The sequence below is a fragment of the Artemia sp. Qi Xiang Cuo genome, chromosome 1, assembly GCF_049724085.1.
Source record: "Artemia sp. Qi Xiang Cuo chromosome 1, ASM4972408v1, whole genome shotgun sequence".
Taxonomy (NCBI): domain Eukaryota; kingdom Metazoa; phylum Arthropoda; class Branchiopoda; order Anostraca; family Artemiidae; genus Artemia; species Artemia sp. Qi Xiang Cuo.
Window position 1 is genome coordinate 42,224,777 of NC_142794.1, and position 24,004 is coordinate 42,248,780.

General features: G+C 37.8%; 1 protein-coding gene across 1 annotated transcript in view; it reads left to right on the plus strand.

Moving 5' to 3' along the window:
* LOC148956331 (uncharacterized) overlaps positions 1-24,004 on the plus strand; it is a 66,873-nt gene that overhangs the window by 3,437 nt on the left and 39,432 nt on the right. Inside the window, exon 2 of the mRNA XM_089104677.1 lies at positions 131-290. Coding sequence (XP_088960803.1) covers positions 157-290 — 134 coding nt within the window. The 5' untranslated portion in view covers positions 131-156. The remainder of the gene's footprint in view (positions 1-130; positions 291-24,004) is intronic.

The window sequence follows — 24,004 nt, forward strand, 5'->3', positions numbered from 1 at the left end:
GAAAGACCTTTATAAATTTTTTACTGTCTCATGATATTTTTTTTAGTTTCCGCATCAGCATAAGAGAACTTAAATTTGAAGTTCTGTCAAGATTCATTAGTGGAAATATTAAAAAAATTAATTATTCTAGTAGCCAAGCCTCCAAAACCGGAAAATATGGTGTACAGGCTTAGAAATGACCCTAACCTAGTTTTGTATAACTGGGAAGATGGTGGTTGCCGAGTTGGAAGATTTTTAGTGAAAGCCAGACGGAAATATTCAACACAATGGATTAATTTGTACGATATAAGGTAAGAATTATAAGATAAGGGTGTGCTAGGGGAAAGGAGAAGGGGCATGGCTATAATGCAAACAGTGTTTAAAATCCACCAAACTGGTTCTTAAAATATTTTTGAATTCACTAATTACAAATGTGAGGCTAAACTTACTATAGAAGCGTCCTATGACAAAACCAATTTAGCTTTTATGCTTTATAAATGGTTTGTAATTCCTATCACAGGTCCTATATAAAGATTTCTGAGCTTTTTGGTCAAAAAATGAAACTAATTTTACAACGAAGAAGTCCAAGAGTAAAACACTTTAAGTGTATATTTTTATGAGGTAGTTTGATCTTCGCCAAAATTTGCATTTAATGGATTTTATAGTTATTGATTACAGATGTTAGGTCCAAACCCTTATCTTCAGTATCTGAAAGCAAACAAAAGTGTGTAACTTACATGGTTTCTGATTTTACCACAGAATCTCTTGATGGTATTTTGAATTTGTTAATTATTAACCTAAGGGTAATATTAGGATATGGTTGAATTCCACCAAAATTGGTATTCAAGCTTTTTGAGGCTATCAGAGGCAACGCTATAGCGTTGCCTATAGTAAAGGCCATACGGCTCCAATGTTTTATTATTTATTATTATTATTTTTTTCCCAGAGGAACTTAATATAGAAGGGGTCACTGTAGAAACTTCAAAAGGGGCTCATTCAATTGGAAATCGAGAGCTCTAGTTACCTTTCTAATAGTCGAAAATTACTCGAGGGCAATTAGACCCCCCCCCACGCCCATCATTCCCCCAAACACATTCAATCAAAATTTGAGATAGCCATTTTGTTCAGCGTAGTCGATTTCCAGATAGAAAATATATTTTTAAAGAGGACACTCCCCCACAACCCTCAGGACAAGGGTTTTAAGTTATACCCTGGGGGCATATAAGGTTTTTATAGAAGGTGCTGTCGTAGAAACTTCAAAACAGGCTCATTCAATTGGAAATTAAAAGAGCTAGTGCCCTTTTTAATAGTCAAAAGTGATTAGAGGGCAAATAGCCCCCCCCCCACTCCCATCATTCCCCCAAACAAATCCAAGCAAAATTTTGATATAGTCATTTTGTTCAGCGTAGTTGATTTCCACATAGAAAATATATTTTTGAGGAGGACACTCCCCCACAACCCTCAGGGCAAGGGTTTTAAGTTATGCCCTGGGGGCATATAAGGTTTTTATAGAAGGCGTTTTTGTAGAAACTTCAAAAATGCTTCATTGGATTGTAAATTCAATCGGATAGTGCCCTTTTTAAGAGTCGAAAGTGATTTAAGGGTAACTATCCCCCCCCCCCACCACGCCCATCATTCGCCCAAACATCCAATCAAAATTTTGGGATAGCCATTTTGTTCAGCGTAGTTGATTTCCAGATAGAAAATATATTTTTGAGGAGGACACTCCCCCCCCCCAACCCTCAAGGCAAGGGTTTTAATTTATACCCTGGGGGCATATAAGGTTCTTATAGAAGGCGTTGTCGTAGCAACTTCAAAACAGGCTCATTCGATTGGAAATTCAAAGGGCTAGTGCCCTTTTTAATAGTCGAAAGTGATTTGAGGGCAACTAACCCCCTTCTCGCGCCCACCTTTTGCCCAAACACATCCAATCAAAATGTTGAGACAGCCATTTTATTAAACGTAGCTTTAAGTTCTAGACATTAGGTCTTTGAGGATGACAACTCCCCCACAGCCCTCAGGGCAAGGGCTCATTCGATTGGAAATTTAAATAGCTAGTTCCCTTTTTAATAGTCGAAAGTGATTCTATGGCAACTAACACCCCTTCCACCCCCACTATTTCCCCAAACACATCCAATCCAAATTTTGATGTAGCCATTTTGTTCAATGTAGTTGAAATTTCTGGAAATTATATGGATGAGCAGGACAATCCCCCCACAGTCTTTAGGGGTAATGGTTATAAGTTATGCCCTGGGGCATATATGGTTCTTATTGAAGGAATGCTTGTATAAATTTCAGAGAGGGCTCATTGATTGGAAATTGAAAGTTCTAGTTCACTTTTTAAGCGTCAAAAGATATTGGAGGGTAGCCAGTTCCTCCCCCCCCACCAACTCTCCCTCCCCCCCCCAATGCATCCAATAAAAATTTAAGAAATCTATTTTGTTAAAAATAGTTCAAAGATCATAAAACAAAAATTTCGGTGTCGACACAACCCACCAGGACCCGGGGGCAGGCGTTGTAAATTATGCCCTGGGGGCATATATGGGTCTTATGGAAGGGATGCTCGTATTAACTTCAAAGAGGGATCATTTTATTGCAAATTGAAAGTTTTAGTTCACTTTTAAAGAGTCAAAAGAGATTGGAGGGCACCTAGCCCCCCCCCCTCCACGGTCTTTTTTCCTCAAACCCATCCGACAAGAACTTTGAGATAGTTTTTTTTTAAATAGTTCAAAGACCATATAACAAAAATCAGGGGTCAACACAGCCCTCCCCCCCAGGGCCCGAGGACAGGTGTTGTAAGTTATGCCCTGGGGGACTATATGGTTCTTATTGAAGGAATGCTCGTAAAAATTCTAGGAGGACTTATTTGATTGTAAATTGAAAGTTCTAATTTATTGTTTTTAAGACAAAAGACATTGGAGGGCAACTAGCCCCCCCCCACGCCCCCTTTTCCTCAAATGTATCCAATAAAATTTTGAGATAGCCATTAAGTTAAAAATTTCTCCAAAAGCAGATAACAAAAACTCAGGTGTCGTCACAACCCCCCAGGGCCCCGGGGCAGGCGTTGTAAGTTATGCCCTGGGGCATATATTGTTCCTATGAAAGGGATTCTCGTATAAACTTCAGAGAGGGATCATTTGATTGGATATTGAAAGTTCGAGCTCACTTTTTAATAGTCAAAAGAGATTCCGAAGGAAGCTACCCCCTTCCCCCCCCCACCCCCCACGCCTTCTTTTTCAAAACCCATCTGATGAAAATTTTGAGATAGACATCTTGTTAAAAAAAATAGTTCAAAGGTCAGATAAGAAAAACTCCGGTGTCAACAGAGCCCCCCAGAGCCCAGGGGAAGGCGTTATAAGTTATTCTCTAACAGCATGTATGGTTATTATGAAAGGGATGTTCATATAAACTTCATAGAGGTATCGTTTGATTGAAAATCGAAAGTTCTAGTCCACTTTTTAAGAGTCAATAGAGTTAAACTTTCCCCTCCCCCTCCACGCTCTTTTTCCCCCAAAACCGTCTGCTACAAATTTTGAGATAGCCAGTGTTTGGGAAATTGTTCAAAAATTAGATAACGAAAACGCCCCCAGAGCCCGGGGGATAGGCGTTGTAATTATTTTCCTGGGGGCTTCTATGGTTCTTATGAAAGAGACTCTCGTATAAACTTCAGAAGGGGGCTCATTTGATTGGAAATTGAAAGTTATAGTTCAATTTTTAAGAGTCAAAAGATATCCCAGGGCAACTAGCCCCCCCCCCTCCCACACATCCTTTTTTCCCCAAGCCCATCCGATAAAATTTTTATAATAGCTATTTCATTAAAAATAGTTCAAAGGTCAGATAAAAAAAATTCCTGTCGACAGAACCCGCCAGGGCCCGGAGGCAGGCTTTATGAGGAATGCTCTTGGGCCATATATAGTTCTTATGGAAGGCGTGCTCGTATAAACTTCGGAGAGGGCTCATTTGATTTGAAATTGAAAGCTCCTGTTCAATTTTTAAGAGTCAAAAGAGATCTGAGGGCAACTAGCCCCCCCCCCCTCTACGCCCTAAATGCATCAGAAAAAAATTTTGAGATAGACATTTTGTTAAAAATAGTTCAAAGTTCTGATAAAAAAAAACTCCGGTGTCGACACAGCTCCCCAGGGCCCGGGGGTAGGCGTTGTAAGTTTTGCCCTGGGGGCATATATGGTAGTTATAAAAGGGATGCTCGATAAAATTCCTAGAGGGCTCATTTGATTGGAAATTGATGGTTGTAATTTACTTTTTAAGAGTAAAAAAAGATTGGAGGGCAGCTAACCTCCCCCCACACTCCATTTATTTTTTTTTTCCAGAGGCACTTCATATAGAAGGGGTCGTCGTATAAACTTCAAAAGGGACTCATTCGATTGGAAATCGAGAGTTCTAATGCCCTTTTTAAGAGACAAATGTGATCGGAGGGCAATTGCCCCCCCCCAAGCCCTTTTTCCCCAAATTTATCTGACAGAAAATTTGAGGTAGCCATTCTGTTTAAAATAGTGCAAAGATCATATAACAAAAACTCTTTTACGTATGGTCATTTCGTTAAAAATAGTTCAAAGATCAGATGAGAAAAACTCCTGTGTCGACACCCCTCCCAGGGCCGGGGCAGGCGTTGTAAGTATTGCTCTGGGGGCATATATAGTTCTTATGGAAGGTATGCTCGTATAAACTTCAGAGAGGGTTCATTTGAATTGAAATTAAAAATTGTAGTTCATTTTCTCACAGTGAAAAAAGATCAGAGGGCAACTAGCCCCTCTCACTCTCCACGCCTTTGGGTGTGTTGGATGGATAAACCCATCCGATAAAAATTTCAGGTGACCATTTTGTTAAACCATTTGTTCAAAAATAGTTCAACCTTCAGATATTAAGACTCCAGGGCCAACACAACCCCACAGGGCCCAGGGATAGGCGATGTAAATTATTACTCTGGGGATATATATGGTTCTTATAGAAGTGATACTCGTATAAACTTCAGAGAGAGCTCATTTGACTAAAATTAGAAAGTTCTAGTTCCCTTTTAAAGATTCAAAAGAGACTGAAGCGTAATCTAGTCCCCCCACGCCCTTTTTCCCCAAACCCGTCCGATAAAATTTTGAGGTAGCAATTTTGTTAAAAATAGTTCAAACATCATACAATAAAAACTCCGAGGTTGACACAAACCCATTTTTTTACTTTTGTATTGTTACTTTGATGCCAGTCTTGATAGTTTGATGAATATTCGATTTTTTTTTTAAGTTTGATTTTAAAATAAGGAATTTTTAAAAACTTGAAATTTTTTGCAAACAAAAACGAAAAAAAAATAATTAAAAAAATTCCGAAAAGTAAGTTTGTCTAAGAGAAGTGAAGGCCATTTTAAACTTAAGCTCAGCAGATACAAACACCTTCTAAAATTCAAACTCAAAACCACCAGAAATTACTATTAAAATATAAATGAATAAATAGATCTTAAAGCGAGTAATGCTTAGATTGAATATGAATATCAAGCTTAAAACGAAAAAAAAATATTTTGCTTTTGAAGTATAAATGAAACTTACAACGAACAGAAATTAAATAAACAATCAATGCAAACAAACATACAATAGATATTAATGTTAATTAATAAATAAATCTTAAAACGAGTGAAACTTAAATTGAACATGCAAATCAAGCTTGAAACGAACAAAAATTACCACAAACAAGAGTTTGGGTATGACCTCCTTCTCTCACTGTAAAAGTCTAAAACCTACTGCTTCATTGGCTCTTTACTGTAAAGTAAATTCGCCTCTAACAGTATTGGAAATTAAAAAAAAAAATAAACTGAATATTTTATTTATAGTTATATTAATTGTTGCAAGATCCATCAGTTCAAGAATTTATTTCCTGTAATTGTATTTTTATTTTCAATACCGTAAGAATTGGAAAGTAAGATATTTTTAATATAATCTGTTTTCAGTTCAGTGCCAATGAAGAAATAGGCTTTTGGTTTTTATTTACAGTTAGGAAAGGTGGCAGTATCCAAACACTTGTTTGTAGGGAAACTATATTCGTCTTTAAAAATTTTAAAAAGAGCTAATAAATTAAACTGAATACTTGATGTATAATGATATTAATCGCTGACAGCTCATCAGTTCAAAATGTTACTATAATTTTAATGTTTATTCTCAATATTAAGTACAAAAGAAAATATTTGTCATAAAATTAGTTTTCAGTAAAGTGCAAATGATTCAGTAGGTTTTAGACTTTTACAGTGAGAGAAAGAGGTCATACCCAAACTCTAGTTTGTGGTGATTTTTCTTCGTTTCAAGCTTGATTTGCGTATTCAATTTAAGTTTCACTCGTTTTAAGATTTATTTATCAAACTTATTTTACAGAAAGTTTTTTTTAATTAATTAAATAGAAATGAATTTGTAAAATAATGGTTTGAGCCTGTTGAAGTTCAAGCACAGCATTTGACTATTGCTCCGTTTAAAGGTGACTCGCTTCTGGTGCCCAAATTTTAGAGGCCGTTATGATCAAAGATCGCTTAAGACATCTTATATAATGGAAACTGTTTACTTTACCTTATCTTACTCACATAAATACGGATTTGCTTATTTTGAGAACATCCAGCCTTAATAATACTATTACTACAACCGTCACTGCCTACCTAGAGTACTCTTCCATGACTTCTACTGCAGCTACTATTACCGTTACCATTTCTACCGCACGATTATTCTTTACGTTACTGCTCCTATGATTGGCTCTACTAAGCCTCATCATATAACATCTACTCCTGCCACTAATACTCCCATTATGACTAGTCATACGATAACTACATTCACGACTACACACCAGCGACGACTATTTCTACCGCAACTGGTGCCTCCACGACTATTCCCACCACGAGTACTCCAGCAACCACTACTACTGCTACCATAAAATTTACCTTACTTAAAATTGACTAATATTATTAATTAAACAGTTTGTGGTAACGAACTGTGAGTAGGGAGCGACCCAGCTCAGTGGTAACCGAAACTCTAGAAAACGGTATTTTGATACGAATAGATAAATCAAAAGAATCAGATTTTAATTCTGATTTCAAATATATAGGTTTCATCAAGTTTATTTCTACCCATCAAAAGTTAAGTGTCTGAGAAAATTGGGCTGATTTTCGAAAAATGGGAGAAATACCCACTAAAAGTTATAGAACCTTAATGAAAATCACATCATCATATTCAGCGTATCAGAGAACCCTACCGTAAAGGTTTCAAGCTCATATCTACAAAAATGTGGATTTTTGCATTTTATGCCTGAAGAAAGATCACGGATGCGTGTTTATTTGTTTTTTTGTTTTTTTGTTTTCCCCAGGGGTGATCGTATTGACCCATTGGTCCTAGAATATCGTGGGAGGACTCATTGGAACGGAAATTAAAAGTTCTAGTGTCCTTTTTAAGTGACAAAAAAAATGGAGGGCAACTAGGCCCCCTCCCATGCTCATTATTTTCCCTAAGTCACTCGATCAAAATTTTGAGATAGCCATTTTGTTCAGCATGTTCGAAAATATTATAAGTATGTCTTTTAGGATGACTTGATCCCCCGAAATTCTCGGGGGGAGGGCTGAAAGCTATGAAGACTACCCAACGTTAACATATAGTATTGGTTATTGGGAAGTATACAGACATTTTCAGGGGGGATTTTTTCTAGTAGTGGGGGTGGGGGTGGGTCGGAGGCTATGTGGGAGGATCTTTCCATGAAGGAAGTTTTCATCGGGGAAGGGACATTGCTATGAAGGGGGCGCCAGATTTCGCAGCATTATTTTAAAAAAGATCAGAAATTAAATATAAAAAAACAAGTTTTTCAACTGCAACAGCAGCAACATCAAGACTTAAAACGAACAGAAAATATTACATATGTGATTGGGTTCACCCCCTACTCAATACCTCGCTCTTTAAGCCAAAGACTTTTTAGTACTTTCAAGCTATTTGACATTTTAATCAGTCCCTAATTTTTTTGCTTCTTTGTGAGCCCAATTTTGTCTTTCAACTTCATTTTTATTTAAATAGTTATGAAAACAGCTACTGGCAGCAAGGGTGAAAGATCTGCGTTTATTTCCCCTATAATCGAATCACTTTTTATTTATTCTATATTTTCATTTGAGCCTGATTCTATCTTCCTTTCAAGTCATATTTTATTTAAATAATAAAGCAAATGAATCCTAGCAACATACGTGATAGGTCAACTCACCACTGCTACAGTCTATTCAGTTCTCACTTATTTCGTATTTAATTATGAACCTAATTTTGCCGTTCTTTCGGCTCTATTAAATAAAAAAAACAAGTTTTTTAAACTGAAAGTAAGGAGCGACATTAAAACTTAAAACGAACAGAAATTATTCCGTATATGAAGGGGGCTGTCCCCTCCTCAACGCCTCGCTCTTTACGCTAAAGTTTTTTTATTGTTTAGAAAAATAGAGTTGTGAGAAAGTCAAACATTAGCGTAAAGAGCGAGGCGTTGAGGAGGGGACAGCCCCCTTCATATACGGAATAATTTCTGTTCGTTTTAAGTTTTAATGTCGCTCCTTACTTTCAGTTTAAAAAACTTGTTTTTTTTATTTAATTTTTGAACGTTTTTGAATTAATACAGGTTTTGATTTTGGCTCACCGTACATGAATAATTAAAACAAATTTTGCATATTATATTTGGTTAAATGGCTTTCTCGAAACTTGTTTAATTTTATTTACGAACGTTTTTATTAGTAATAAATATACGTAACTTAGAATTAACTTACGTAACGAACTTCTATATTCATAAAATTTTAACATGTATATTAGGGGGTTCGCCCCCTAGTCAATACCCTGCTCTTTAAACTATAGTTCGAATTTTTTTTCCAGTTCTTTAAAAATGACCTCTTAATCACAATCAGTTGATCAGTTGAAAAACTTGTTTTTTTTTATTTAATTCCTGATCTTTTTCTTTAATAATGCTGGGAAATCCGGCGCCCCCTTCATAGCAATGTTCCTTCCCCCATGAAAACTTCCTTCATGGAAAGATCCTTCCATATAGCCCCCGACCCTCTCCTTCCCCCACCTACCAGAAAAAATCTCCTCTGAAAAAGTCTGTATACTTCCCAATAACCAATACTATATGTTAACATTGAGTAAAGTTCATAACTTTCAGCCCTCCCCCTGGGGACTTTGGGGGATCAAGTCATTCTAAAAGACATTTTTATCATATTTTCGACCATGCTGAACACAATGGCTATCTCTAAATTTTGATCGGGTAGCTTTGGGACAAAAATGAGCGTGGGAGGGGGCCTAGTTGCCCACCATTTTTTTTGGTTACTTAGAAAGGGCGCTAGAAATTTAAATTTCCATTCCAATAAGCCCTTTCAAGATATTATCTGACCACTGGGTTAATACGATTACCCCTGGGAAAAAAAACAAAAAAAAAAACAAACAAACAAATAAACACGCATCCGTGATCTTTCTTCTGGCAAAAAATGCAAAATTCCACATTTTTGTAGATAGGAGCTTGAAACCTCTACAGTAGGGTTCTCTGATACGCTGAATATGATGGTGTGATTTGCATTAAGGTTCAATAACTTTTAGGGGGTCTTTCCCCCTTTTTTCGAAAATCAGCCAAATTTTCTCAGGCACGTAACTTTTGATGGGTAAGCTTAAACTTGATGAAACTTATATATTTGAAATCAGTATTAAAATTTGATTCTTTTGAAGTATCTATTGGTATCAAAATCCCGTTTTTTAGAGTTTCGGTTACTATTGAGACGGGTCGCTCCTTACTTAAAGTTCGTTACCACGAACTGTTTGATTTAGTCTTGTAATCCATTTAGTTTTCTGTAAAGTAGACTATAGGCACTACAGTTTCTAAGGGGGTTGAAATGGGTATTGACACTAAACTAGTTTGTGGTATTTTACGCTTATTTTAAGTTTTAAATCATCGTTTGCTGTTAATTTTCTCCGATTGGGATTTATTCCTTTTATTCGTAGTAGTTTTTGTTAGATTTAAAGTTTTAGCTCTTGTGCGAGTCAGTTATCTACTGATTTTAAGTTTTACAATCACGCATTAATTTTCGATGAAAGCCTGTGTTTTTTTTTTCTCCAAAGAAGTCAGAAATATTCGCTATCTTTCAAGTTAAATTTTTAAGGCTCATGAAATTTTATTTCTACTTGGCCGAGGTCCTACATCAGCTAAAAATTCACTTCTTAAAGTAAAATTTATTGATCCTCTTCACTTAATGAATTGGCTATATGATAAAAAAGAGATAAAATTGGCTATGATAAAATTGGCTATGATAAAAAAGAGAAGAAAAAGATCCTCCAGAGCCATTTTCGACGCATAGGGTGTCAAATTGATGTTTCGGTTGAGGGATCTTTCTACAGGGACACGAAGTAGGCACGTCGCCCAACCTTGCTACAGTGAAGGTCGATCCCTTGTCTCCATATTGCCAAGCAGAGCATCAATCCGCTGTGCTACTACAGGGGCAATAAGATGATGAGAGAACTCTAGCAAGCAAGGTACTTGCAACTCCGAGTTGCTTGTGGATTGATATGTGTGAATGCAGTAGGATTCCTTTTATCATAAAGGTTGAAACGGTCTATGATTTTCTTAAGGCCACTTAATACCTTAACAATTCTCTCTGAGTCTCAGCGTTGGCTGACCATTTCAAAGATAAACGGGCCATTAGTATATTCCTCCATTTCCATAGAGAGCTTTAAAACAATTTTGGTAAAAATTGATAGGGAGTTTTAAATGTGTCAACAGTTCGAAAAGCTAACGAAACGCCAGTTAAAAATAAAGAAAACCTATATGATCTTACTAATTGTTAAGCGAAGCACTTTCTATTCAGTATACATACAGCATAAATATTACTCATTCTGTGTATAAGTAGAAAGGGGGGTACCAGCGCGGTACGTACCACGTGGTTTATGGTTTTCTCACTGAGAATGAAAAAACAGGAATTTTCTCACTTGGAAAAACAGGAATTTTCTCACATTTATGTCTGTTTTCATGGATGGTTATGTGTGTTGGTCAATTTATTTGATGTTTTTCATGGTTGTCAACATCAAACTATGGATGTTTTATGGTTTTTGTCAGTGAGAATTTGAAAAACAGGAACTTTCTCACATTTATGTCTGTTTTCATGGATGGCTATGTGTGTTGTTCGATTTATTTGATGTTTTTCATGTCTGTTTTATGCATGATTTATGTCTGTTCGTTGTCAGTGAGAATGGACATGCTCGACATGAATGTTATGAGTTTCCAGGAAACAGTTAGATCACGTGTTTCCTTCTCAGCCAATCAGCGAGTCGGTTACATCCCCTATCTCAGCCAAACAGAGGGCTGTTTACATATTAGCGGCGGTGGGAATATAAGGAACGGATTTTTGCTATAGTTTTATTAGTCTGTGAATAGAATTCAAAGGAGTGAGAAGAACAGTTTGACTTTACTCATTTGGATATATATTTGTGTTGACGATGGCGATGTGTGGAATGTTTACCCTATTAGAAGTTGATAGTGGAGTTAATGATAATAATACAAGAGCACCAAGCATTGCAGTGGAAATCACGAAAGGATCACGGCTTTGTCTGGAATGGGATGCAGTATATGCAAGATATGTGATATCCTTGAGCAAATTTAAAATGGAGGATCAATTATGTTTTGCAGCAAAAGTTGATATAGCACATGTGAATAGACTTCAATGTGCTTTAAGTGCATTGGTGAAACATATTGAAGACAATAAACAGTATCGCTAATTGTACATGCTCTGTATTATTGATGCTGTTGTTGTAATTATTCAATAAAATTGTTTCGAAATCGAAAATGTTTTCTTTCTTTTCTGGTTAGGCTATGGGGCTAACGAATCAGGGTCAGTCTAGAGTGAGCAGTCAGAGTGAAAGGATCCAAAAATGAAGAAATTTAAGAAAGAGAGAATTAGATCAAATCTAGTGTTTATGGAAAAACATTTGACTTTGAATGATGATTTTTCGTGTTATTTCTTAAACGCAGGATATTCTCTTGTTAGGGAACTCTTGACAATATAATGAGGAGTGATTATCCCCCATTTGACTATTGTATAAAACTTTTAAATTGTGATTCAAACGCTTATAGTCAATTTAATGATATATTAATTGGAACAAAGTAGAATCATATTGTGAATATACTTTTGAAAACATTGCCAATGGATTCAATGTAGATGGCTCCCCCATCACTCGAAAGAGCTAACGTCACAGAGCTACTCCTCTCTCCCCCATTTCCCTCTCATTGAATTTATGGAGCGAGGATGATCAGTTTCGTTTTAGATTTGAGTGAGTTCACATCGGAAACCGAAAAATTTTCTATATATGTCCATTGTGCATGAACACTATTGGCAGTTGGACTCAATGTGAGAATTGTACAATTATTGATGACTACAGTGAAAAGTGTAGATTATGTAATCCTTTTAAATTATATACAGGCTATGCAGTACAAAGTAAAGGATGTAATTCATGTCTTGAGGAGGTTTGTGACTCGCTTCCTAGAGGACACCTATGCTCCAATTGTCACAATGATAAATGTGATAAGTGGGAGAATACTTACACTGCATTGATTAGAAAAAATCTTAACCGTGAGTATAGTTAAATTCTACAGGATTGGTATCAACGCGGATATAATAGATTCTGGCTGGTGTAAAATGACATATGTGTCAAATGTTTTGCCCGCCAGGCAATCTGGTTTCGGTGCTCCTGCTATGTCGAAGCCGAAAAGAATTAATATAAACCAAGTAATTTTTATTTTGAATTGACTGAATGTGAGTCACCACGTGAAAATACTGTATGTGATGTTGCCTTAAACAGACTTATTGAAACTCGTGAATTTCATAATATGAATGCAAATAGTATCATTGACTATACAAAGAGATATGACAAGAGTGAAAACACACTGTTCTGCAGAATATGTGACCATGTCATTGCAGTCAATCCTTAACTTTGGACTGTGCCATCAGATGTATTATCGGATTTAATTGCACACGGTAGTTGACTATAACTCGAAGATGTAGTTCAATAAAAGTGTAAAAATTCAGTCATGTATGTATATATATACATTTTATTAATAAACAAATATACGTTCATTTTGTAAGCACGATTCTCTTCGGGCCCGAAACTCAATACCATCTGTTTCCTGGAGAATCTATTACACACGAATTTTGCTCAGGCGTAGGTTTTTACCATAAATGTGGAGAAACTGAATGTAAGTATAGCCGCGACATCGGAACACAAAATATAGTAGTGCGAGGAAACCGCAGCTTTTATTCGTTAGATCCTGAACCCTCTTCCGATTTTGAATAATAGTTTTCCCACTGCTCTCTATATAGTTGCTGATGTGTCGCGTGTAGAATGTATAGGGTAGGCCAAGAGGATCAAAAAATTCAATCGCCATCATTGTTTGGAAGATTCACAACCAATGACCCGTCGGCACAGTCGACGGACTGCTATTAACAATAGTCAAGGTATTGCTGTCACTTTAAATTTTTCCAAGATAGTCTGAGGGCAAACAATGGGATTTGTACTGAGACATTTAGAGATCCATATTAAATACACTGATTATTTGACCGGTGCTCAGGGTGCTAAGTCAAGTAGAGTACTGCCTTCGGGAGTGATTTCCCAATAGGTTTCATATTGATTTAGTGAGATTAGTGCAACACTCTCAGCCAATGGGTCGGAAAATTTACACTCTAAACGCACACTCCCCGTACGTAGCCTACTATGCTCATATCATGTGTACCTGACAAATCCAGTACAATGATACCATGTGTTTTAGCAAACATATCTTCGGTTATACCATTTTCAAATAGTTGAGAGTCATGGTCTAGGGTTTGCATAGTCAACTCGTACAATGTTCTATAGGATTTATCAAAAGATAGATTGTAGAGTGGGATACCGTTTACTTTGCACACAAGAGATGAAAGTCCAAACATCTCGAATTTATATGGACATTCAGTCCATGATCCTATTTCACTGGTGCTTTTTACAAATGCCAAAGTCAATTTTCACGGGATGTCGCCATTGATAAAGGATGAATCGGTGAAGGTGCGTGAGCCCATTGCAATATGACATTGATTGGTGATTGTATGAGGAACAAGTAGTTTAATATTATTCCCATTGGCTCTCAGTTTTTCCACGGCCAAAGCAACAGAACTCATTACCTGTTGTTTGCGTACATGAAGTATTGCCGAGGTGAGGGAGAGACTTACATCGGGATTGGCAGCAAGTTCTTTTCTCAATATGAAATTGGAGGGTGCAAGCGCTAGTTTTATATCCACTTTAACATTGGGCGGCAGCCATTGGGGTATATTAAATATTTCATGATATATTTTTCCAACTATATGTAATTCAATAGTTGTATCATTTTTAAGTTCATCTGTAGTATCAGTATTAGTAATATATTCATATGAATTGGAGGTGGCTCTCAATTCCTTGTATGACTTGTGTGTCTTCACCAGGAGTTGCACATAGCTTGTAGAATTCTAGAGATTTTTGATTGTGCTCGCAAGTGTGCCATTGATGTATACACTAATTTGACGAAATAAATTATGTAATATACAATTTTCATAGGATATTCCATCGCCCCGAATCGGCAATGAATTATTAGATTTCCAGACTTTCATTTGCAAATCTATAAATGTCAAAGACATGTCCGTAAAGTAGTCTTCATTGGAATAAATTTGAAAGTGGATATTATCGGAGAGGGGCTGTTGAGGATAAAATTGTTCATAGTATTCATGCTTGACACTCACATCAACATTTTCAGCATTGAATAGATTCAATGAGGCGGTGATTGAAGGCTGAGAATCCTTATGTGGTAGGTAGGACAATTTAGGAGAAGAAATCTAGTTTCGATCTGACAATTCTATTCTTTCTGGGACTTCTGTTTACAGCTCTTGTCAACTTTTTCCATCTTGTCTTTGACAGAAGGGATGATGTCTTTTGTTTCAAACCTGAGCGGAGACTGATGTGGGATGCGTTGTTTATGGACCTTTTTAAAATTCTTCAATTCTGTTTTAATCGCTTACCAAGTCTTCGCGCACTTAACCTAAGATTTTTCGTAGTATTTTTATTTAAATAATTGCCAGAGCACCAATCGTAGAGTGTAGAGGATGCAAAATTTGTCGCAGCCAGTACAAGATGTTTTTTAGCCAGAGGTAGTGAAGAGCGAAACAGCTTAGCAAAGCAACTGCCAACACCGTAGCCAGACATTGACGAGTGACCTTTGTAGTAGTCCATTCCATTGCCAAGGTGTCTCGGGCCGCGAGCATTGATATCGCATTCGTGATCAGGACTAGTGCTTACAACTTTTTTATTAGGCATCGTGCCGATGTATGATGTGATGAGAATGGCATTTTCTTTCAGACGACCCCTCTGAAATTGCAAGTGGACCGCCTGATATAGCTTTTTGTGTTATATGACATAGTTCCGAATAGCTCGTGTGTACGGGGCCAAATTGACGATGCTTGATCGTTCAATGATAACAGAGCTCCGGATTTCTTTTTGGTTCAAGATATCGTAGGAGGGGGACATTTGAATTAACAACCTGAGATGTTTCCACAAACGATGCTTATAGAAATATACAGGTGTCTGTGATGAAGACAGGTGGATAGTAAGCGAAAGTGATATTAGTGTTTCCGGCACTTTCATCATTGACTATATTGAGCTTAAAACCAAGAACATCCTTTAGATTATCGTTGAGAATAACCTTTTCACTGGCAATAGGTGAACTAATGTAGATCTTGCCCTCCTCCTTTGAATAGTTGAAATGAAAAGCTCCTTTTCTACGAGCGGAAATTCTTTTATTAATGGAACGACATAAATCATTCATTCAGGTGAGTTCCTCGTAGGGTGATTCAATATATGGATAATTCATCCAATTGAGTTTTTGAATTTGTTCTTGATCACCTGTTGGTGGCGGTAGCCAATCATAAGGTCTAATTTTTATTTCATATTTATAGTCTTTATTCAAGATGTCAGAGGTATTTTTGAAAATACAGTCGACAAGAACCATTTCTTACTTTCCGTTGTCGTTAAATTCGATGGTGGGGGAGAGTTTCACTCAATCATCACTTGCTCGATTCAATTAATTGTAGAGAGGATCAGAAACATTAGACATGAAAGTCACATAGAAATCATTGGGCAATGTCAATATTTTCAGCACCGACCCAAGAATCAAAATCTGAGATGTATCCTAGCTAGCGAACAAGCAACTGTTTCTTGCCATGGTGAGTATGACTCTTTAATCTTTCCAATTTGATAAATTTAGTTAGTGTTTCTAACTTTTTGCAGTTCACATTCATAAAAACCGTCGAGAATCTCGTCATCTTTGCTATCTCGCAGTCCATAAGTCGTGGGTTTGGTGTACAGGATTTTGGACACTTTGAAAAGTTCAGTGCTCTATAAATAATTCCCCTTTTCAAAAATATTGGTGTTTCTATTAATTCGAACAGCATCGCCAACATTGAATTTCTTCTTCACATTTTTTTTTCCTTTTCAACATTGGAGTATTGCTTTAGAAAAGGATCAAATTTATTTTAACTGCAATGAACATCCTGAGGGCTTTAGCTGGACAGAGATCGATGGGATCGATGGTTGTATATATTCATGATTATATCTAAATCATGGATAAAAGCCGGTTTATTTTTCAGGGTAAAATATCTTTAAATGATTAGATGAATTGTTATTATTAATTATTCAGCCAAGGCAGCCTTTATTAGGCTGTGACTATGATATAGTGTTGTATTATATTTCAGAAGAAGCTTTTGAACCTAGGGATTGAAAAATTCGCTGCCACGATCTGATTGAATTTGTCTATATGAATCCAGCTCTAGAATACTTTCATTGGCCGGAAAATCTTCAACACCCCTCTTTGATCAGAGTCGGATTGCATATGCATAGCGACTATAAACACGGATTGCCATCAGAGTATATTAGTAGGGCACATTCTGACGTCTTTGAATAGTATCAGAAGTTAAAAGATTCGTTTGCATTATATGCAGAGGGAAGAGGGATTTAGTTTGTCGATATTGTTTACAGTGAAGCCTATGACTCCAATGCAGTGTGTAACTCGGTTCATTCTCTAGATCCTCTTTTGTTTATTTCAATGTGGTGCCGGAGACAACTTTGGAAAGCGTTTTGGTAGAATTTAAACTCCCCGCCTCACCAATATTTTTATAGACACCTTTCAGAACTTCATCCATGTTGAGTGTAAGCACGTAGTGTAATGACTACTCCCCTTTTGCACACTTGTGGGTGAATCAATTCGTATTCGCTTTTGACTAGCAGCCACAGGTGTAGTAAAATCATTGCTGCTGCTGATAGTATCTTCAAATACTGAATCTTCTTCTTCTTTTTTAAATGATGTTGGTGTTGGGGGTGTTGGAGGACTATATTCTCTTAGTTTCTTTAGAATTTGTTTATTGCCAATAAAACTTTCGGGGAAGTTTGATACACATAGAAAAGTGTTTAGATTATTGGCAAAGGATATAAGTCCTTTACGGTTCGTCACCATATCACAAATTAAATCAACTAGATTATAACTTTTTCCATGAATTATAATTCGTTTCCCTGTGCTATCGACTTGAACTTGATCGTCAGTTTCCAACATGAGATAAGATAATACTCTTTTACTCTGTTCTCGATAGGTCAATGGCAATAGGTTTCCAATTTTTGATACAATTGAATTCAATTCGTTCTCCTTTGATGCTGTGCAGAATCTTGAGGAGATGTTTCCTGTTTAGAGGGATCAGTGACGGTGACGGCGGCAGGTCTCTCACGATAAGGTTTATGTTTGTCCACACGTCCCAATGCATCTTGAAGTAAAATCAGTTTTTTTGTCATCGGCAATATTCTCATCGTTAATGAATTTGCTTAGATTGTCTTCAAAATGTTCGACGGGCGAGAGGACAAGTTCAAATGGTGTCAATTTATATGGTTTAGCCATTTTCACTAGAGAAAACCGTTTACAAGTCCTGCAATTATTGGCAGTAAAAGTGTGAAAAAGCTACCGCCTGCTTGAAGGAGCCGTTTTCTTTTAAATTTTTTCCCCTTGTTTTTAAAAGCCAAGGCGCGTACAGTGGAACGATTTTTCTTTGTCTGTTGTCTAAAACCATCTGGCAGTTGAACATTGCCCTCGGTTAAATTTAAACAAAGTTCAGATATCATATTAATGAAATCATTGTCAACACCGTGTTTGAGTATAGCCTTCCTAAGCAAGGGTTTTGAAGTGCTTAAAACGGAAAATAAATGCCTTTGTTCGTGTAGTTTCTTCAGTGTCATAATGGCGACTAATAGCCTTTTCTACTGTTCACCGGAAGATATACTGTAATTTCATTGTTGAAAATGTCAGTGACTACACGTAGATCCTCGGGCGTGCTCTGATTAAGATCCAGCAAAATGTAACCGTAGGGCTTGCTAGTCGCCTGAGTTTACGCTGACAACAGAAATTTAGGGGCGCCGGGGTATATCTGCTTATTGAGAGTTATGAGTGAGCTAGAATCACGAACAACTCGATAGATAATATAGATGGTCCAATTCAAAGCAAGTGTTCAAATACATTTGCTCTGATGAAGCAGATTGTGTAGAACCAGAGTAACAGAAATTTGTTCATGGTGGGAGCGAATAGTGAATCATTTTAGCATTTTCTGCGAGAACTATTCAATGGATTCAGCCAGATCATCAATTATCAACCACGAGTTCGAGTCAATACTATTGAAAACATCAAGTCCCCGTATGAATTGTATTGGTATGGTTGTGGCAATAGCTTTTATTTTATCATAGGACTCCTGCCAAATACTATAGCAATAGTAGATTTTTTTCGGCTTCTCGAAAAACATTTTATCGCAATTTTGAATTATTCTAGTTAAAAGTGTTGTTTTCCCTGACATTGAGGGACCACACAGAAACAATCTGAAGGATGTTTTAAATTGATACATGCTGCTGCTGGGGACAACAGTCGGTCTGCAACTAACTGTAAATCATACGTATTCATTGAATAAGTAGTAATTTTCCCATAGATCTATCTATTCAAGAACAAAAAAAAACAATATTTTATGGTGGTATTTATTTCAACACGTTATGACATTAATAATTTGCAATATATATGAACTGCACAGCGATAAAAATAATAAAACTATTTCTATATTAGCAGTTGACAAAAAATCTCCGGTGGTCAGATTGAAAACTATTTTCTCAATGTTAACAGCTCGGCAATGATATAAAATCTAATAAAAGAAAACTTTTGTCCATCATATGAACTTTTTTTCTTTTTTAAAAAACCTTTTAGTTATAGCAATTTTCTGTCCATCTTTTAAAGCACTTATTGTAAACTTAAACACTTTTCTGTACAAAAAAACAAAAACAAAAAAAAACACTTCTATACAACAACAACAACAACAAAACACAGAAAACACTTGAAAACAGACACTTGGAAACGGAACTAGCACAGTTGAACACATTACGGTGAATTTAAAGGTGGATCCCCCCACCCCCGGGGGCCGCGGGGCCGAAGGCCGGCCGGCCGCGGGCGGGACCCCCCCCCCACCACCCTGGGAGGCCGCGGGAAGGGCCCCCCCCCTCCCCGCGGGAGCCGCGGGGCGAAAAAAAAACAGTACACAATAGTTGTCCGATCACTGCGGCTGCTACAGGTTAGGTTAGTGGTTGGGTTAGTTGGGTTAGTGGTTGGGTTAGTGATGGTGGTTAGATGAACAGTTGAGTTAAGGTGGTTAGATTGGGTCAGGTTAGTTAATTTATGAACAGGTTGGTGGTGGTTAGTTGGTTGGGACTAGTTCAGATTAGGTTAATTTATCCAGACCAAGTTGATTGCGATAGTCTATGCATTCAACTCGGTCTGAAATACGGTAGTGGCCGTGGGGTAGGACACTCACACCATTCTTGAGCACATAGACTTTGTCGGATATACACGACATTGCATTCTTCTCCACTCTCACAGTATAATTTCTATACTGTAGAGAGCGAATTGCAAGCACCTGTGCTCTTGGCACTAGGCTACTTTCTACACAGTCTCTGTACACGCTCCTGTTGAAATTGCTCTTTACAAAATGTGTAGGCACCCCTTTACACGCCTTCTTTTCTTCCCCACTATGAGTTTCTACGCAATAAACTTTGGGACCCGGGAACACCCCCCTGGATATCAAATCACTCCCCGTTTCTGATTTTAACATTAATAGTTGGTTGGGGGCTTGACGTTTCACCAACTCGGGGTAGAGTGATGGATTCCAGTTGGTGAAATCCATCCGCGAGCTGATGTGTTCCCCCTTTTCTAAATCACCCAATAAATCCAATTCAGTCCCATTTACTTTTAACAGCAGAGAATCTGTATCACCATAGTAAACTTGAACCTCCCCCTCCCGTGGCCATTGCACCTTGCAAACATTGTAAAAGAACGACAACATGAGCTTTTTTGAAATTTCCAGTACTGAACTGCCGCCTGCAATATTTTTGTTCAGTACCACATTTTACTTTTGCCTGTGTAGAAGAACCATGCCAGTCTCTATGCTCGTGAACGATGTAAAATTTGGGTCGGTACTAATTCTTGCACACTCGAAAGGGTCAGTCACGACGTCGCAGCAAGATCTATTACGAACGCTTTCACAGATTTTGCCAAACGCTGAATTTAGAATGAGCTTATACATTTCCTTCTCCACCTTTGAATTTGCCCTACAGCGTTTATCGACAAAGGTGTCGATAAACATTTTCAAATATGGTCGCTGATTGAACTGTAGGACCCTGTGTATTTTGGTGATCTTGAAGCCGTTGCTCACCATCCAGTGCAAAAGCACATGGTGAACAACGATATTCTCCTTAGGGTCCAAATCAGAAATCAGCTTCTGTTTGTAGAGGGTCCATTGCATCCCCATATCCTCAACCAATGAACGATTGTAGGGGCTCAAAGAGTCCCTGCTCACCGGCCGATTGATACAGGGAAAAACAAAATCTTTGACTGAGTCGTGAAGCGCCAGCGGAATGTGACCGTCTACTTCAAAGAACCATCCTTGTGGCCCATTGTCCTCGACTGTGGTAATGTCGGGGAACTCACAAGGATTCTCAAGCCATGGATAGTTCCCACACGGCAATGAGTAGTGTGACATCGCCGAGGGGTACAATGAGTTCATGTCCAAGAACACTGCATTTGACTTTGCACCGGTGCTATTTTGTCCGCTCGGATCGGTTGATAAGACGCGGTCCCCATGAAAAACATACCCTCCCCTCATTGAACGCTCTACAAAAAGGTGTTAATATACATCGGTGATTAGGCCTATTTCCTCCCTGCTAATTTTTAAAATTAAATCCATCACTAAATGGGGTGTAGAAAAATAATAGCCTATATCTAACCCGAACTCTGAATATATTTGGTCTGTGTTCTTAAAGACTATATCCAACAGAGATAGAACGTCACTGGCCTAGTACAGTCTACAATAGTCCCACCCATTTTTACAATCCCCCTTGGACAAAACCTTCTTGGCAAACTCATACTCCTCGGCTGTGCATTCACTGTTGGTCAGTGAATTATAAAAATCTTCAATTGGAGGTAGTTTCACCTCACTCAAGCGAGTTTCAGAGCAGTTAAAGTCGTATGCATATACACCTTTGCAGGTCAACAAGTCATACATTTCACCGTCTGGAAAGTGCTGTTTAAGCAAGGGAAAGCTATCAAAATTGTCGCTTTTTTGCACTTGAATCAATTGACTCAATGCCTTGGGAAAAAAACTAAAGGAATCTGAAAATCTGATTTTATTCCAGCGTGTATTTCCCTTATCCAATGCCTGCCATTCCAGTTCGAGAAGCAGCAACTTCTCAGCCGATTTGGGAATAAAATCGTAATTAAATGAACTATTTACCCATAGAAAATCTACGAGCCCTCCCTCCCGCAGCCTCCATGCCCGTGTTTGTACTATACATTTTAAGCCATAATTATAGTTGTGACTGAAAACAGGTATGAAAAACTGTTGGCTAACATTGAAATTACACAACTAATGCGCTACCCCTCTAAAATTACTACCCCCCGAGGATATGTCCTACCAAAAATGATTATGATCTCTGACTTCCCCCTCCCCCCTCTTTTCCCTTTAGTCCCCTTATTCACCGCTGCAAACTCTCCCTTACAAACCCAACCAATTTTTGTTTTTTGTAATCGCGAGACGAGCCTCAGCGGACAACACCATTGGATAATGGGTATTTATCAAGCGAAAACTAGCGCCATTAGCCGTGGCAATTAGTTTAGTCAGTGCCTTGACCATGCACTCGGGCCCCTCATCCAATGTTTCAACTATTTCTAACAACTGCATGGTGTTAGAACTGTCTCTTTGTGCGTGGGCGTAGGACACTGCAATAGCCTGGTGTTCTTTGACTCGATTTGGAAATTGTGGATCGTTCACCTCCACCAGCTTAGCTTCACAGTCCAAAGATATTTTGTTGCACTGGAGAAGTGTGTTCTGGAAATTTTTTAAGCGTAAAATAGCCCTATCCCCTGAAACCGTTTCCACTGTCTGATAGCCGTGGCGGCTAAAATGCCTCATGTGATCCCGTAGTTTTATATCACTACGGAATTGTGAGAGGCATGTTGGACAGTCGAAACGTACCCCTAGATCCTTACCACCCCCCAGAACTCTACTAATGTCAGTGATCGGATTAAAATGGCCAATTGAATTGGCAGGGTCACTAGGTGGTGTGTATAGCAACCAAACCCAGTGTCTGACCAAATCAATTGACGGGCCCCTTACAGGGAAGACCACACTTTTCTTTTTGAAATAATTCCCATCTGAAAATTCGTTTTCACACGGAACCACAGTAACGCCAATATTTAAATGAGCATTAGCCCTTTCAAAAATACCAATAGATCTAAGCGTCACTGGGTATTTTCCCTCTAAACATGAGAAATCTACAATGGGGATATCGGACCCTTCCTTCCCATGTACAGCCCAATTATCTTAATTCGTCTTAGTAGCGTCACGAGCTAGAGGCTCGAATGCTTATATGAGGAAAGCGTATCTGAAACATATATAACCTGTTTAAAAACAGATCCTCTGGACGCCACTACATACTTCTCAATATTTATTATAATTTTAAACTATTGCTTTCGGCCCCGCCCCGCCTGCCCCCCCTCTTAACAATAAAACTTTCTTAATTTTAACTAATTTAAGACTTAAATTTGCAACAAATAGTGATATAGATCCCCACCCATTTTCATTATAGTTCTCGAGATGCGTTATAATTTGATCCAGCCAATCTGCGAAAGCTCCCTCAAATTTTTTTAAATTCGAATAAACCAAACACATCTCGGAATGTACATAATGATAATAAATTTCACTTTTCCCCTCATTTAAATAGAACACTTTTAGAACAATACAGACCTTAATTGATTCCCTCCCCCACAATTGAATTTGGTTCTCCAGAAATGCATGAATTTTATCTACATAGTTGTGTACAATTTCTACGGGGTCAAAAACAAATTTTTCCCCCATAAGTGTATTAAAAGGATCACCAAACGTCGCAGTGTAAACAACTATTGCATTAAAATTCTGCTGGACAATTGAAAATCGGGAAAGGTTGTACCCACCTCGCCCGTGGGTATATTAACCCCACCCCCAAGGTGTTATACAATATTTTGCAAACGTACCTCGGTAGTTGTTCGTAGTGGAGTCGTGTAATCAGTGGGGGGCAGGTTCCATGTTAAGTCCCGTGTAAATCCTCTAACAGCTGCAAAGTATTCGGACTTAGCAAAGGTAAGTCCCTCTGTTCAACTGTGCAACTATCTACATTAAAAAAATTTATTAAGAAAATCATCGATATTTTCAGGTATTTCATTAACGATACCTTGCCAAGACATTTCATTTTCACGATACTCCAAAGATGCATCTTCTTCCTCTTCTTCACTGGACGGTGAATATGGGACCAATGCAATCTATAAATGAAAAAATAGCTTATTTTCAAAGTGTACAAATCATCCCTACTGTTAAAATTTGGATTATTATTGCTTAATAACATTT